We start from the raw sequence: 17552 nt of genomic DNA, 5'->3' as shown, positions 1-17552 counted from the left end.
ACTCAGTATCATAAAGATGTCCATTTTCTCCAAATCTACAGATTTGTTGAAATTCCAATTAAAATTGGAATATGGTTTTTCATGGAGCTTGACATGTTGAACCTAACATGTCTGAAAAGACAGAGCACCTGAAATTCTTAACTCAATTTTGAAGAAAAAGTACTCTGCCTTCTAGGTATCAAAACAATATAAAGCCATAATAATAAAGACTCCTGTCTTAATTACTGTTCTTGATTTAGGGACAGAAAAGTAAACCCATGGAACAGAAGAGAGAGCTTAGAAACATGTTCATATACATATGGAAGTATACCACCAAGTAGTAGTATAAAAGCACAGTGTATTCAGTAAATGATGCTGAGCTGTGTGGTATCCATATAGATTGAAGACAAAATTGGATTCCTACTTCACATCATTTACAACAGTAATTTCCAAATGGACTGAAGACCTAAGCGTGAAAGACACACCTGAAAAATATTCAGAAAAAAATATGGGAGGCTATGTTGTTTCTGGGAAAGATTTCTTTTTTGTTTCTTTTCTTTGAGTTAAATACATGTAACATAAAATTTACTATTTTAACCACATATAGTGTACAATTCAGGGATATTCATGTTATTGTGCCTCCATTACTACTGCTTGTCTTCAGAAGCAGAATTACTAACTACTAACTAGTTAGTAATCGAACCTGAGTCTCTTATGTCTCCTACATTGGCAGGCAAGTTCTTTATCACTAGCACCACCTGCAAAGCCCCAAGATTTATTATAAAACTGCATTAATCAGTACTGTGTGATTTTACATAAGGGTACACAAATAGATCAATGGAAGGCAATGTAGTACAGAAATAGGCCCATACTTATTTAATCAATTGATTTTCAACCAAGGCACAAAGTCAATTCAATGAGGATAGGGAAATGTTTTCAACAAATGATGCTGGGACTATTGGCTATTCATATAGAGGGGAAAAAAATGAGCTTCAACTCCTGTCTCACCCAAATCAAAAAATTAATTCGAGATGGATCATAGGCCTTAATGTAAAAGTGAAACAAAAAGGCCTTTTAGACAAACTCATAGAATATTTGTGACTTTCAGGTAGGCAACAAAAATTTCTTAGATAGGACATAGACTGCACCAACCATAAAAGAAAAAAAAATTTGGTTAAAGAGATGTTATGAAAATTAAAATTTCTGTTCATCAGACAGTACCTTTATAAAAATGAATAGTCAAGTCACAAACTGAAATAGACTTTACATATATATGCATACATACATATGTGTGTGTTTATCTATCTGTCTATATATGCATACTGTGAGGAAGCCTTGCAATGGTTGTGTATTTTTTTGTTGTTGTTTGTTTGTAAGTTTAAAGGATTGGAAACAAAGTTTGGGTGGGATGCCAAAGGAAAGTGCCTGTGGTACATCTAAGTCACTGACAAGGACGCACTGTGTTCTGTAACATGGAAACTCAGAGGGGCCATCTTTTAAGATGTGGGCAGGTGCAGAAGTGGTACAGAGAGGGGTCACAAACATTTGCTTTTTACAAATTAAGTGATTCACATTAAAAAAAAGTTGGTTAAAATTAGCTTTGGTTTCTGGTCTAGAATGTGGCCTTCTCTTTAATCAGAATTTCCCATAGACTGGAAAAGACAGAAAAGCCCACTGGTTCCTGAACGGTGTTTGCATAGTCTGTCTGGGAAACGCTGCACTATTCTCTCTCCTCCCTTGTCTATCATTATCTGTACTCAGTGGAATTCTTTAGCACTTTTTCGAAAGACCTGCTAGATTAGTTCAGATTTTTCCTTCCATTTGTCTTCAGGCCAGCTGTCCTCAACTTCCAGAATAGAGGGGGATGGGGAGGGGTGGGGGAGGGGTAAGTTCCTGTGCATATAGTTGTCTACATCAGTGTTACTATACATTTTATTTTTTTTAAATTACCGTTTCCTGACTCTACTGTAATTGCACCAAACTCCTGTGTCATTCATACAGAAGGTGTTATTGTTACAATACCCATCAATGATAGAATGACTGTCTCATTATAGATTTCTTTTTCAGCAGAACCTTCCGTTTCCCACATACTGTATGTTATCTTGTATGGAGGTCATTACTGTAAGTGGTCTCTGAGTCCCACTGCCCACCTTAGGGTGGAACCAAATGTTGCTTTCCAAAGTGCAGCTCAACATGGAAACTGGTGTCTAAATCTGTTGTTGTTCAGACACTCAGTTGTGTCCAACTCTTTGCGACCCCATGAACTGCAGCACACAAGGCTTCTTTGTCCTTCACTGTCTCCTGGAGTTTTCTCAGACTCGTGTCCATTGAGTCAGTGATGCCATCCAACTATCTCATCCTCTGTCACCCATTTCTCCTCTTGCCCTCAATCTTTCCCAGCATCAGGGTCTTTTCTAGTGAGTTGGCTCTTCGCATCAGGTGGCCAAAGTATTGGAGCTTTAGCTTCAGCATCAGTCCTTCCAATGAATATTCAGGGTTGATTTCCTTTAGGATTGACTGGTTTGATCTCCTTGCAGACCAAGGGACTCTCAGGAGTCTTCTCCAGCACCACAGTTCAAAAGTATCAATTCTTCAGCGCTCAGCCGTCCTTGTGGTCCGACTCTCACATCCATCCGTGAGTACTGAAAAAAACATAGCTTTGACTATATGGATGTTTCTCTGCAAAGTGATGTCTCTGCTTCTTAATATGCTGTCTAGGTTTGTCTAGGTTTTCCTTCCAAGGAGCAAATGTCTTTTAATTTCATGGCTGCAAGTCACTGTCTGCAGTGATTTTGTAGCCCAAGAAAATCTGTCACTGTTTCCACTTTTTCCCCTTCTGTTTGCCATGAAGTGATGGGACCAGGTGCCATGATCTTAGTTTTTTGAATGTTGAGTTTTAAGGCAACTTTTTCACTCTCCTCTTTTACCTTCATCATCAAGAGGCTCTTTAGTTCCTCTTCACTTTCTTCGATTAAAGTGATATCATTTGCATATCTGAAGTTGTTGATATCTCTCCCTGCAATCTTCATTCCAGCTTGTGAGTCATCCAGCCCAGCATTTCGCATGGTATACTCTGCATAGAAGTTAAATAAGCAGGATGACGTACCTGCTTATTTAACCTTTTTAAAATAGCCTTGACATACCTTTCCCAATTTTGATGAAATCAAGTGGGCCTTTAAGAAGCATTACAAACAAAGCTAATGGAAGTGATGAAATTCCAGCTGAGCTATTTAAAATCCTGAAAGATGATGCTTTTAAAGTGCTGCAGTGAATATGCCAGCAAATTTGGAAAACTCAGCAGCGGCCACAAGATGGGAAGGGGTCAGTTTTCATTCCAGTCCCAAAGAAGAGCAATGCCAAAGAATATTCAAACTACTATACAGTTGCACTCATTTCACATGCTAGCAAGTTGATGCTCAAAATCCTTCAAGCTAGGTTCAGCAGTATGTGAACCGAGAACTTCCAGATGTACAAGCTGGATTTAGAAAAGGCAGAGGAACCAGAGATCAAATTGCTAACAAACACTGGATCATAGAAAAAGCAAAGAAGTTAAAAAAAGCAATCTGCTTCATTGACTACACCAAAGCCTTTGACTGTGTGGATCACACAAATTGTGGAAAATTCTTAAAGAGATGGGAATATCAGACCACCTGACCTGTCTCCTGAGAAGCCTGTATGCATGACAAGAAGTGACAGTTAAAACTGGAGCTGCGTGTCTGAATCTGGGGCACAGTTTATTCACGAGGGCCCAGTGGCTCCCCATGGGCAGTATATGCTGTCTCTGGCAAGTGTCCTTTTCCCTTCGCCTACAGCTGTACTGCATGATGCAGCCCCTTTTATTAATCCAGGGAAGAGTGGCCGTCACGGCACAGCGGCAGAAATTATAGTTACTGCTCAAAATATCCCATAGTCCTGGGGGACGAGGAGGGCATGGGTTTTCCAAAGCTTTGCTTTCTGACTTTCTACCCCCCAGTATAGTGGACCATTGCTTAGATGCCAGTTTGGCTTCTGGTTGGATCAGCATGCTTAGCAAGCTCTGCTGCGAGTTTCTATCAGCCCGTTCCCAGAAGTGGCACTTGGCATTTTTGCCATTATTTTCTGGGTCTGATTTGTGCATTGACTCAAAGTGTCATTTGTCTTCCAGGCTGCTTTCTTCACCTGTCCCTTCTTTCTGAAATAGTAGCCCTGTTAATCTATCTGTCTGCATTTATAGTCCCTTTTCTTTTCCATGACTGTGTTCCTTGGTGGCCGTTCCTCTCTGGCTCATCCCCTTTACCCAGCCCCCAGGTCCCTCAGTATTTCTTTCTTCTCTTAGGTTTTGGCCAGTGTTGCTCAAGTCACCACAGGTGTTGCTTCAGTTAGGGAGTGATTGGTTGGGTGCAGTTCAGGTGAAGAGTATTCAACCAAAAGTATTAGGTGCCCCAGATCACAGTAATATGAGTAAGGGTGGTGCCCAAATTCAGGGTGGTTTCTGTGGTCCGTCAGGCCTCCTGTAACATTCCACTTCTTCTGTGGGTTTGAGCATGGTTAAACTAATTCGGGTCAGGGGCTAGCAGAGGCAGGAGGTAACCTTGAGGATGGGGCCCACCTGCAAAAAGAAGGCTGGTGTGTGTGAGGGCAAAGCACGACAAGAAACACAAGTGGCAGACGGTGAAGAAGGAATTCGTAGGGCCTGGACTCCATCTTAGGCCTGTTCGTGCTGATCATGTTCGGCCACCTCTCTAATGGACTCTGAACTCTGTGCTTAGTGCCTGTGGAAATGACAATAGAAGGATAAGACCCCCTCTGGACAGGTCATAAATTTTTATTTGTAACCTCAGGCTTATTGATTATTGACTGTTTGGAATGTAACCTCAGGCTTATTGATTATTGACTGTTTGAACACATAACACATGAATGATGGGGTTATTGTGGTTGTATTTACCTTTCCTTTGTTTATGTAAGTCACAAGGAAATTGGGTGGTGGGTTCAGACACGTACACATGGGGTATAAAAGATTTTCACAAATGCTGGTCAGGGTCCTTGGCTAAGAGGATACTCTGCCTTGGGCCTGCCGGTGTAATAAACTGCACTTCACTATCTGCATCGTCCTTCTGAGTGAGCTTGTTTCCCGGAACGCGTGGCTATAACAATGGCACTTCGTATTATAACCTGGACCCTGCAGAGAATGTCACCATCCAGTCCAGGACTCTGTTGACACACACCGACACACATACGAGCTCCCCCTAGCTGACTGTGGGGCAATCATTCCAAAAAATTTCACCTTAGTCTGGGCCCTATATAGTACATAGGTTATGAAAATGGTATACTAAAGCCTAGAGAGTGACAGAAATGGGTACTTCAGTTCCAGAGTAGTGTAATTATAGGGAAAGGGTAAAGTAACTTGATCTTGAGAGTCAGAAGTAGCTTCCAGGATCAGATAAGATAACTTTGCTCTAGCAACAGAGAAGTTTCAGTCTTTATCTTAACGTTAGGAGCCATCCTGTTCTTCCTGTTTCTTCTAAAACGTTAAAACGTTAGAAGTCTGTTAAGGGCTTTCAGCAGCAGCTTTCCCCTTTATTGTGTTGATGGCCTGGAGGGATTACTCCTTCACTTGGATGAATCCAAGGCTTAACATCTTCAAGTCTGGCAGAAGAATTAGTTACTAGCAAAACCTGATGAGGCTCCACCCACTGGGTTGGGATTGGTTTTCTGGGAGTACTTCTTTCCAGGTTTTTCAGATGGGGGACATCTGTATGGTATACTTCATCCTGCTTTGGTGAGAGTGATAACTTGTGGCTTTTTGGAGGAAGTACCTGGTACTAGATTTTCTGCCTGTAGGACTTCTTGTAAGGTCACTACTTGCATATCTGCTTTGTAACTTCCGTAGTTCATGAAACTGCTCCTATCGGTGAAGTGTCTAACAGACTCCCATTGGAGTATTTAAAAATAATGTGGAATTAAAATAATAGGCAAAAATACCTAAAAAGACAGAGATTTAGATTGGATTTAAAGCATTCTCATTTGGGAGAATTTTTGTATTGCTTAAGTTTATACTTTATGTAGCATGTTAAAAATGCAGTTATTTTTTAAATGAATAGAAATAAATGATACGGCTTTAAACCAGTTAAAGGGTAATAAAGAAAACTTGATTTATCCCACATATAATACATGTAAATTGATTAAACTTATCTGTTAAAAGATTTTGGAATTAAATATATATGATATCAAAAGATTATGAGCATGACTGGGGAAAATGATAGTTAAGCACATGTTAAAAGAAAACTGGTAAGGAAGTATTAATATCTTATGAAATAGAACTTAAGGCAATAAATATTAATAGGGATAAAGAGGGATCAGATATGATGATGAAAGGGACAGGGTACTAAGGTTCCAACGGTCGTAAGTTTTTATACACCGAATGACATGTCTTTTCACGTCATGACCAAAATATGACAGTATTTGTTTGGCACACTGAGGGGGTTCTGTAGTAGAAGGTAAGACCCATGATGGCAGGTACATAGGTTTCATATTCATTACTATATCTCCAGTACTTAAAACAATTCCTGGTTTATAGGTGCTCAAGTATTTGTTGAATGAATAAATAATTTAAAGAAATAATGGACAAGTCTAAGGGGAATCTGACAAATCAAGAAGCCAGTATGAGGATTTTTAAAAATCCCTCTGAGGTACTAGAAGGTCATGCCAATAAAATTTAGTAAGGCCATAGAAACTTTTTAACAACAAAATTCATGAGCTTGCTATAATGGATATACTAAATTTTGCCCATAACAAAGAATAAGTTTATAAGATGCATTTATAAGTATTGGTTGCACTTAGGTGCGAAACAGATCCTCACAATTCCAAAGAATCTATGCCATCTAGCACAATGAAAAGATAATCTTTAGAAATTTCCTGTTTAAAGAATGGAAACAGAACTAAACAATCCACAGATTAGAGGAGGTCTTGTCTCAGGTCAGATTTGGAGAAGGAAATGGCAACCCACTCCGGTGTTCTTGCCTAGAGAATCCCATGGACAGAGGAGTCTGGCAGACCATGGTCCATGGGGTCGCAGAGAGTCGGACACAACTGAAGCAACTAAGCACACACAGTGGAAATATCAGGACTTGTGAAATTGAAGTAAAGCAAAACTAGAGGGGAATTTATGGTCTTAAATGCACTTATGAAACAGCAAGAATGCTCATAATACATTAAGTTTTATTGAAGAAGTTAAGAAAAGGACAGGGTAAATCCAAAGAAAGAAGATATTGAAGAGCAGAAATAGAAAACAAAATGAAACAGAGATGCTCAGCAAAACCAATAGATGAAGAAAATTAATAAATAAAATTTTCTATTAATAAACTTTTAGAAGACAACTGGAAAGTAAAAAAGAAGAAACACAAATAATGCTAGGAACTAAAAGTTAGGCAATTTTAGGGATAAAAAGATCATAGGAATAAGCAGGAATAGCTTTATGTTCATGATTTTGAAAATCTAAATTCCCACTTTCTTGAAAAATAGATGTTAATCAAGACTGATTCAAAAAAAAAAATCTAAATTAGTAGTTATAGAAATACAGTGACTCTAAAAAAGAGGCACATTAGCAACCTAATATGGACCTTGGTTAGATCCTAATTCTAATAGTCCAGTAGTGCAAAACCAAAGTTTATGAAATAATTAAAACATTTATTGGACATTTGATGATACTAAGGAATTTTTTTGGAGAGGGAAATAATGATGGTTAATTTTCTCAGCAGTAGCATATGATAGTATTTAAGGGTTAAATATGACATGACATCATGGAATTGCTTCAAAATAATTGAGTATTATGGTGGTGGAGTGAATGTGGGTTATAGATTGCACTGTTCAATACTATAGCCACTAGCCATATGTGGGTAATTAAAATTAATTAAAATTTAAAAAATGAAATGACAGTTGCTCAATCATATTAGCATATTTTCACATTGGTAGTAGGAAATCTCTATCATGCAGAAGTTCTTTTAGATAGAGCAGGTGTAGATGAAACAAGGTTGACCTTGTGTTGGTAAGTTTTGAAGCTGAGTGATGAGGGCTTCATTTTATTATTCTCTCCACATTTGTATACATTTGAAATTTTCCATGAAAGGAGGAAACAAGGAAGAACCATGCATGACCTTTGTGGAGAAAATGACAAAAGATCTAAAAGAAGAACTGAAGATAAACTTTTCATGAATGGAGAGACTCCATATGATATCAGTTCAGTTGAGTTCAGTTGCTCAGTCGTGTCCGACTCTTTGTGACCCCATGGACTGCAGCACACCAGGCCTCCCTGTCCATCACCAACTCCCGGAGTTTACTCAAACTCATGCCCATTGAATCGGTGATGTCATCCAACCATCTCATCCTCCCTTGTTCCCTTCTCCTCCCGCCTTCAATCTTTCCCAGCATCAGGGTCTTTTCAAATGAGTCAGCTCTTCGCATCAGGTGGCCAAAGTATTGGAGTTTCAGTTCAACATAAGTCCTTCCAATGAATATTCAGGACTGATTTCCTTAAGGATGGACTGGTTGGATCTCCTTGCAATCCAAGGGACTCTCAAGAGTCTTCTCCACGCATGGAGGCAGCAGAGCCAGCTGTAAGCCCATTGAGGGCACATCTCAGGTTTCCATCCCCTGCAGGCAGTAGGTGCTCAGTAAATTTTTATCGAGTGACTAATGGGATGGAGTGGCCAGAAATGTGAGAATCAGACTAGAACACCTGGTGTCACAGTAGCTAGAGGAGAGGAGGGAGCAGTCAAATGCTTCAGATAAAGACAGGAAGATGGTGACTGAAAAGTGGCTTTTGCAGCCAAGATGTCACTCACTGGTGAGCCTGGGGAGGGCTCTTCCAGTGTTGCAGGAAGACACACTGGGGAAAGAATCTTAAGAAATGCAGGTGATAAAAGTGCAGTTGGTAAGAGAAGTGGCAGACTGGAGGTCAGGTCGGGGCTTGGCAGAGTATGTGAGTGTTTAGAGTGGTCGTGGTGATGAAGAGACCTCCACCACTTGAGGAGGTGAGAGAAGTGGTGGAGGGCACTGGGTCGACCAGGAGTTTACTTTTTCCCCCCAGTTATTTGTTCATTTTTGTGTTTTGATGGGAGAACACTGGACATCCAGTATTTCGAGGGGAGGAGTAGAAAGAGCTGAAAGAGAGTGTGTGAAGATAAAGAAGAGAAAGCTAATGAATGGATCAAGGTCCCTGTGGAAGTGAAAGAGATGAAAACATAGATGGTACATTTCCCTGTGAGAAAGGATGAGACCTTTTCCTCAGAAATAGGAAAGAACAGTGCTGATAAAAGTCCATTTGGAATCTGGAAAAGGTGATGCAGATGAAGATGTAAAAACCAGCCAGGGTAGATTTCCTGTGATATTATGAAGTTTAGCCTTGGGGGTGCCGTACTGCATGGGCACCTTTGAGCACTCAGAATTGGTAGGAGCTGTCATGTCTTAGGGAGAGAGGAACATCAGAGTATAATCCCGAAGCATTTCTTTGTAAGCACGTCAGACAGATTACCCAATGAAACCCCAGAAGAAAGGTATCAACATTTCTAAGACTCCAGGAATTTATTGTGGTATCTTTTCTCATTCTAAATCACTTCCATTTTAGTACCTAATTTGATATTTGTGGTTTTGTGTGTGTGTGTGTTTTTAAAGGAACTTCCCCCTACCCCACTATTTAAATACAATTTGTTTCCCTCAATACCTCAATCAATCCCTGCTTGTAGGTATGGGGGCAGAAGTTGGAGAAGTTCATAGGCTTCATTTTCTGAGTGAATTAAGAGACAAATCATTTGAAAGGGATGAAGGGAGGGTAGGACGCTTGGCAGAGTACGTGGCTATTTAGGGCAGTTGTTGTGAGGGTGAGAAGAGAAACGATTAGGGCCAGCAGAGGTCATTCTGGGAGCCCACTCCCAGTTTGTCTTGTGTCCCCTGCCCCCCATCTTGGCTGTCCAAGTGTCGGAACAGAGAAAACACGTTTCAAGTTGGGGCTGCAGAATAGTATTACTAGAAAGAGGAGGGCTCTGGTGGGCTTCCTTGGTGGCTCAGCTGGTAAAGAATCCACCTGCAATGCGGGAGACCTGGGTTGGATCGCTGGGTTGGGAAGATCCCCTGGAGAAGGGAAAGGCTACCCACTCCAATATTCTGGCCTAGAGAATTCCATGGACTATAGAGTCCATGGGGTCGCAAAGAGTCAGACACGACTGAGAGACTTTCACTCACTCACTCAACTGGTGTGTTGAGGGAGCAGGTAGAGAGAGAGGGTGAAGTGATTCATCCTGGAGTCGAGGCTGAGTTGGGAAGAAAGTGGAACCATGAGACAGCTGCTCACTCCCGGGAAAGCCAGGATGGAAGATTAGTTGAGGCTGGAGAGCAGTGAACTGGAAGTAGTTGAGATGCTGAGAGAGTTGAACGTTAGAGAATTAGATATGGAGTAGTTTAATCTAGAAAAAGCTGAAAGGGCCAGGTTGGCATTTGAGGAAATCTAGAGGGAAATAAGATGAAGTAGATTTCTGCTGTACTCAGATATATTCAGGACGTGGTGGGAGGGGAGCCTGCTTGTGTGTGTGTGTGTGTTTAAGTTAATACTGTGAAGGTTTTTGTGAAGTGACAGCAACTCTTTAAACAAGTGAGAAAATAGGAAACAGTGACCTTTAAAACAGTGATCTTTACAAGTTTACCTGTTGTTTAAACAGTTTGCTTAGTCATCAGTTGATGTAGTAGAGTCACAAGAAAAAATTTTAAGCTTTGTATTTTGTGTTATTCCTAACAGATTTTCTTACACATGTACACCAAGCATTAGTTAGAGTATTTTCTCCCTAATCTCTGTAAAGCTGCCAGATGTTTTTAATGTATAAAAAAAAAACAACCAAAGACCATTTCTCACAAGTTCCTCAAGGCATCTTCTTTCTTTTCTCTTATTCCAAAAGAAAAAAGAAGAAATGTTTCATCCAGAGACAGCCTGATTCTAGAATACTGAGGTGTTCTAAAAGCCATCGCATCATATTTAGATCATCTTCACTTAGTTGGTTAAATCGTTGCAAGAAAGGTGAGTGATTAGTTGAGCAGCATCTTCTTTGTCAGGATGTCAATAAGTAACAATTAAATTTCAGAAATTTTAAACAATATTGGGTACCATCTTAAAGGATTTGGAGAAAAACTAAACACTTCCATGGGTCCTAAGTATATCTTCCATTCAGAGTGCTTTTCATTTCTGTAGGGACTTCACAGTCACCAAAGATAAATATAAGTATCCATCTATATGCATATCTATATGTATATATATCAAAGGCATTTAAAGTTTTTTGACTCCTATATTGATATTCTCAATTACCTCTTTTCCTATTTCCTACTAATCATTGTTCATAATTGGATACAGTTTGAAGAATAATCATCAAGGTACCAGCAAAATACTATTCTAATAAGTTTGCTTTAAATTTTTAAGGGAGAAATTTTGTTTTAATTGAAAAGTTTTTTTTCCAAGTCTTGAAACATCTAACTCTGTGGTCAATCTACTGTAATTGTGACATGTTCTTTTTTTTGTTCATTGTATGATTCCAATTATAATAACATTTTGTAAGTGACAAAACTGTAGAGATAGTAAAAAGGTCCATGTTTGCCAGGGTTTAGAGGAGGGTAGGGGGAAGGGATGAATATATAATGCACAGTCGATTTTTAGAGCAGTGGAACTATTCTGTAGTGATGTGTTCTTACAGTTAAAAGAAATGTTTTTAATCACATGCTAAACTAAATCTGTTACAATTGTTCTAAATACACAGAATGTCCTTGGCTGCTTATTGTGTCATCTGCTGCAGAAGAATGGGAACCTCAACTCCTCCGCCAAAAAGTAACACATACTGGAGAGATATCAGTGAGTACAGTTTAAACAACAGTATTTTCTTGTAGAAACAGTGATAGAATTGTGGTTAAGTTTTCAGGGCCACAAAAACTTATTTAATTAGTGATAAATCTCAAATTTGTTTACAACTTTTCTGTACTAATGGTTCAGCCCCAATTTGTAGGCCCAGAGCCATGCATACTCCTTTTTCTTGGGAATCAATCCCTCCCTTTGTTCCCGTCAGGTTCCTACTCATCCTTGTAAATTCAAGTCTCACTGCATTCTTCAGCAACTATTTATTAAGCTCCTATAAAACGGGTGCCAGGCCCATGTATTAGGTTCTGGGAATTCAGTGGAGAGCCAGGAAGATGTTTCGCTTGCCCTCTAAGAACTTAAGATCTAGCACCAACTTACTGTCTTTATTTGTAAATATTTATGTTATTTATTAGTAATCTTTGTTTGTAAAATGAGAATATTAGCCTAGGCCATCTTTCATTCTTTCTGCTATGTGCTGGGTACTATTACTAGGCCCTGAGGGTACAGTATTGAATAAGACAAAGTCTGTCCTCATGGAACTTCCTTTTGGTCTTTAAGAGAGATCAGTTTTTAGGATAAATCCTTTTCATCTAGAAAATTCTGTGATTTTGTATTTTAAAAATACAAAGAGGAGTGAAACGGAGAAGGGAAGCTTTTCTTCTCTCATCATTTCTAGCAGAACAAACTCAAGAGTAGTGAATATACTTTAGGGCAGGAGAAGAGGCTGTGAGTCTGCATTCTGTTTCCAGGGCTTGGTGAAAAAGAAACATCCTAGTATGAAGAAACAGGTGGTAGCAGGAGAGGAGGAAACAAACGAGCTGCTCCTGGGGAAGTCCAGGAAGCCATCTGGGAATAAAGAAGACTTCCTGGAATTGTCCTCTTTCCTGTTCTGGAACCCTAGGTCCTAGAATTTGGGAGGAATGTCCATCTTCCTGGGCTGATATGTCGGGAAGTCAGTGGAGAGTTCCTTATCCCTCAGCAGGGAGGAGAAATGTTTTCTTGGCAGTATTAGTTGAAGCACTGAACAAACCCTTGAACAAAGCTTCTATAAATCCAACAAATTATAGATTGACTTTGGCTTTTTTTCTCTTTCTTTTTGAAGGAAATATAATAAAGTTTACTGGATCACTTATTTTAGGGTAAGTGTCAACTGTGAAATATTAACTGGCTTCATTATTACTACTGTGTGAGAGCTCAGTGGAAGTAATTTACAGGTAGCATGGGGGTAGTGAAAGGGTATAGATTTTGGAATCTGTGAACATGTGGATTCATCACTGGTTAATCACTGGTTCTGTCACTTCATCGTTTTCTTGATCCGGTTACTTTAAGCCCTGAGGAGTGTTTTCTCTTGGATGTAAGTGTAGATCTGGGAATTCTGCCCCTTGGCAATGTTACTCTGAGGAAAGCACTTGGCAACTACAGAACAGGCACTCACTGATAGCTTTCACATCTAAATCACATCTTTCGTTAGGTTATGAAGAGGTTCAAGAAAGCTGAAATCAACTATAGTCAAAATTATTTTTGAAAGTCCTTTGAATCACCATAAAGCTGTTATGAAAGGAATTGAGGTTAACTGAGAAAACCACTAGATTGACACTCCAATTTCAATGCTATTTCAGAGGCACGTGTTTAATGAATGGAGTGATTTTCTTCCAAAGGCTGTTATTTTTCATTCTCTTTTTTTCTTTTTGGAGAGGAGGGATGGATATATATTAAGTGTATGTCCAATGCTGCTCTAGTGTTTCTGTTAACAATATAGTGTAAATGTGAAATCAAGTCTTAGATGCTAAAATGGTAAAGTAGATATATTTGCCATTTTATCCAAATACATTAATTTCTCCATGACATTGTAAGACAGAACATATTTAGAAGATTTTTTTTCCTTGGACTCATTCCAGGCAAAAGATAAATGTATATTCTTTTTTATGATGCAATTTCTTTGCTTATATCACAGTAAAATTCAGGAATATTGTGAAAAATCACAATTTCTAGTAAAGAATTTTGTCTTTCATGAAACATGTGATAAAAATACTGAATAAATTTGTTCGTTTTGGCTGCTCTGGTCGATGCCCCCAGAGCGGTGATGACTCTTGAGAGCTTTCTGTCCGTTCTGGCGCCGGCGGTGTCTGGCCTTTCTTTCTTCCTTGCTTTTGCTGCCAGGTGGGAAGCTCAGGAAAAGGCTTCATATAACTGTTGTTTCTAAGCTCTGAGTTCTCAGAGTGCAGCCTTTGTGTCTGGATATAAGGAGTGTGTAGGTCAGTCTGACTAGGGGGAAAAGTCCTTCACTTTAGGATATACAACATTGTATTTCACTTAAAAAAAAATTCTAGTTTGCTTCCCTCCCACTTCCACCGTGCAGCTTGCAGCATCTTAGTTCCTTCCCCAACCAAGGATTGAATCTGGGCCCTTGGCAATGAAAGGGCAGAGTCCTAACTCCTGGATCGTCAGAGAAGTCCTTGTATTTCACTTCTAATATTTGATTTTAGGTTTAACACTTAGGAGAGAAGAAATTTTCATATGCTGGTGTTATGGAGTACAAATTGACTGATCTTTAAAAAAAACACTTTGGCATTATCTAGTAAAGTTGCCGTCTATGGGGTCGCACAGAATCGGACACGACTGAAGCGACTTAGCAGCAGCAGCAGCAGTAAAGTTGAACAATATACATATACTTTCAGAAAGTCTGTAATTTTACTTCTAAGTATGTATCTTAGAGGAACATATGTATGTACAGAACATGAGTATGTATCTTAGAGGAACATACACACATGCATACAGTGCAGCTGTATATGATGTGTAACAGACTGTTTGAAATTGACTCAAAACAGAAACTCCGTAAATGCCCATCTGTGGTAGAATGGATAAGTAAGTCATTATACAGCCACACAGTGGATGAATCACATACCACGTGAAAATATAAATGCTTGAACTCCAGATACATGAAACAACATGGGTGAATCTCACAAGAAGTCTGAACTAAAGAATACATACAGTGAGATTCCATTCCTTTGAAATTCACAGACAAAATTAAGCCTTGTTGTTTAAAGGTTCGTGTTTAGGTGGTGAACTATAAAGAATAGCAAGGATATTATTATAATCAGAGAATAATAATTGGCTATAAAGATGAGAGAAAGGGTCAGGATCAGGGAGGGACACACTGTGGGCTTCTGGGTACTGTTAATGTTTTATGCCTGGGTATGGTAATGCAGATATTTGTTGTTATTTGTTAAGCTGAAATGTGTATATACATTTGTATATATATGTATAATGTATGTTATATACACATTACCATATTCATACTATGTTTCCCAATAAAAAAGAAAGAAAAAGTTCTACAGAAAGCTTATTAAAAATGAGTGGCTCCTGTGTTACATTTAAATTATATGTTTATGATGAATTTTCTGTTTCTTTTTAAGAGGCTCTTTATTTATTACATATGAAGTTCTGGCCTTGAAGAAGTCTTTGACATTAGATACTCAAGTGGTAGAAAGAGAAAAAATGAAGTCATATATATATGTGCACACAGTTTCTTTAGATAAAACAGAAAATCATGGTAAGTTCATGGTAAAGTAATCTCATCTTTGTGAACAATGGAAGCTAGTTATTGAATTTAAAAAATGAGTATTTAGGAATGTAAATTGGTGCAAACACTATGGAAAACAGTATTCAGATTCCTTAAAAAATTAAAAATAGAACTATATTAGAACCAGCAATTCTATCCCTGGGTATTTATTCAAAGAAAAATCTAAAAGATTATCCACCCCTCTATTCAGGGCAGCATTATTTACCATAGCCAAGATATGAAAGCAACCTAAGTGCCCATCAATAGATGAATGGATAAAGAAGACGTGTGTGTATATATACACAATGGAATATTACTCAGCCAGAAAAAGGAATGAAACCTTGTCATTTGTAACAACACAATAGACCCAGTGGGTATAATGCTGAGTGAAATAAGTCAGACAGAGAAAGACAAAATACTGTGTGATTGCATGTCTATGTGGAATCTAAAAATAGAACATGAGTAAAGAAAACAGAAACCGCATCATTTATGCGGAGCACATGCAGGTGGTGCCAGGGGCCGGGGAGGAGAGGGATGGGCGAGGGGGACTGGGAGGTGCAGTCTTGTGGTTATAAATAAATGAGTTACAGGTATCAAGTGTTCAGTGTGGGGAATGTGGTCAGTAATTATGCACTACTCTTGTATGGTGAGAGATGGGTAACTAGATTTAGCATGCTGATCATTTTGAAATATATAGAAGTATGAAATTATTTCATGTGACTGGCAGAAATTAGAACTAAAATGCTTCACAGTAAAGGAAAATTTTCTTAACTGTCTCCCAGCCATACCAACAGTATCAAACTAAAATGAACTAACTTTGTGAAGGAAAAGCTTCTCCCCAACCACCCAGTTGTAAAAGTGATCAGGAGGATTAGATACAGAACAGAGAAAAGTAGAAAAATAAAGGATATAAAAAAATCCATAGTTCCTGCCCCAGTGATTGTTATATTGTGATATTAACAGTCCTGGTGGCTCAGTGGTAAAGAATCTACCTGTCAATGTGGGAGACACAGGTTTGATCCCTGGGTTGGGAAGATCCCCTGGAGAAGGGAATGGCAGCCCACCCCAGTATTCTTGCCTGGAGAACTCCATGGACAGAGGAGCCTGGTAGGCTACAGTCCATGCACTTGCAGAGTCAGACAGGACTTAGGAACTAAACAACAAAACCCACAACAATAACAGTAACTAACACAATGTTGTAAGTCAATTATACATCAAGAACAGACAAACTCAGAGAAGAGATCAGATTTGTGCTTACCATTGGCAGGGCATGTGGGGGCAGGGGGAGTTGGATGAAGGTGGTCAAAATGTACAAACTTCCAGTTATGAGGTAAATAAGTACTCGAGGTATAACGTACATTAATAAATATAAATGTAATTAACACTGCTGTATGTTATATATGAACATGGTTATGAGAGTGAATCCTCAGAGTTTTCATTACAAGCAAAAATTTTTTTCTATTTCTGTAATTTTGTATCCCTGAGATAATAGATGTTCACTAAACGTTATGGTACTCGTTTCATGATGTATGTAAGTCAAATCATTATGCTGTTTACTTTAAACTTATACTGACCTGTATGTCAATTGTAGCACAATAAAACTTGAAGAAAAAACTATAAAAAAATTTAAAAATGAATACAATATTAATAAAACAGGTTCAACTAACTGTAAGAACAACCAGACCTGTGAGAGCCAAGTTCCTAAGAAATTAATTGAAAATCAAATTTTAGACTTCACATATTTAACCCAAATTTGCAGCTCTCTTGTAACTAAGTCAGGTGAAGACTAGCCAACTGTTTTAGTCTAAACTTGGAGTTCCTTGGTGGCTCAGCTGGTAAAGAATCCACCTGCAATGCGGGAGACCTGGATTCGATCCCTGGGTTGGGAAGATTCCCCTAGAGAAGGGAAAGGCTACCCACTCCAGTATTCTGGCCTGGAGAATTCCATGGAATGTACAGCCCATGGGGTCACAAAGAGTTGGATATGACTGAGCGAGTTTCACTTTCACTTGGAGTTCTTTACTTCATGAGGACTGTCAGTTCAGAGGCTGCTCCTCAGTTTAGCAAGCATAAAAACATGATTTTTGTCACTTAGCTCAGATGTATTTTTGCTCTAAGGCATTTATTATTATGCACCCTAAACTC

At 38.9% G+C, this 17552-nt stretch overlaps 1 protein-coding gene and 1 long non-coding RNA gene across 10 annotated transcripts in view; one reads left to right on the top strand and one right to left on the bottom strand.

Annotated features, from left to right (window-relative positions):
• Positions 1-17552, top strand: part of SERAC1 (serine active site containing 1) — a 51573-nt gene that overhangs the window by 1834 nt on the left and 32187 nt on the right. For 2 of the 9 annotated variants that reach the window (XM_081530144.1, XM_081530140.1), the window contains exons 2-6: positions 2517-2614; positions 10902-11020; positions 11751-11842; positions 12948-12984; positions 15262-15398. In XM_081530144.1, the coding sequence (XP_081386270.1) occupies positions 11752-11842; positions 12948-12984; positions 15262-15398 (265 nt within the window). In that variant the 5' untranslated portion in view covers positions 2517-2614; positions 10902-11020; position 11751. Of the gene's footprint in view, positions 1-2516; positions 2615-10901; positions 11021-11750; positions 11874-12594; positions 12985-15261; positions 15399-17552 lie in introns of all 9 variants that reach the window. The other 7 variants (XM_081530146.1, XM_081530141.1, XM_081530145.1 and 4 more) reach the window with 4 other exon arrangements.
• On the bottom strand, positions 4880-17315 carry LOC145521501 (uncharacterized). Its single transcript, XR_014065423.1, has 2 exons — positions 16982-17315; positions 4880-5940 (listed from the first exon to the last, which is right to left on the bottom strand). It is a non-coding gene; the product is annotated as an uncharacterized LOC145521501 (long non-coding RNA).

Source organism: Giraffa tippelskirchi, chromosome 9, assembly GCF_054371585.1.
Source record: "Giraffa tippelskirchi isolate mGirTip1 chromosome 9, T2T-mGirTip1v1.2.pri, whole genome shotgun sequence".
Classification (NCBI taxonomy): domain Eukaryota; kingdom Metazoa; phylum Chordata; class Mammalia; order Artiodactyla; family Giraffidae; genus Giraffa; species Giraffa tippelskirchi.
Note: the sequence above shows the minus strand (reverse complement) of the source record. Positions and strands in the feature narration are given on the sequence as shown.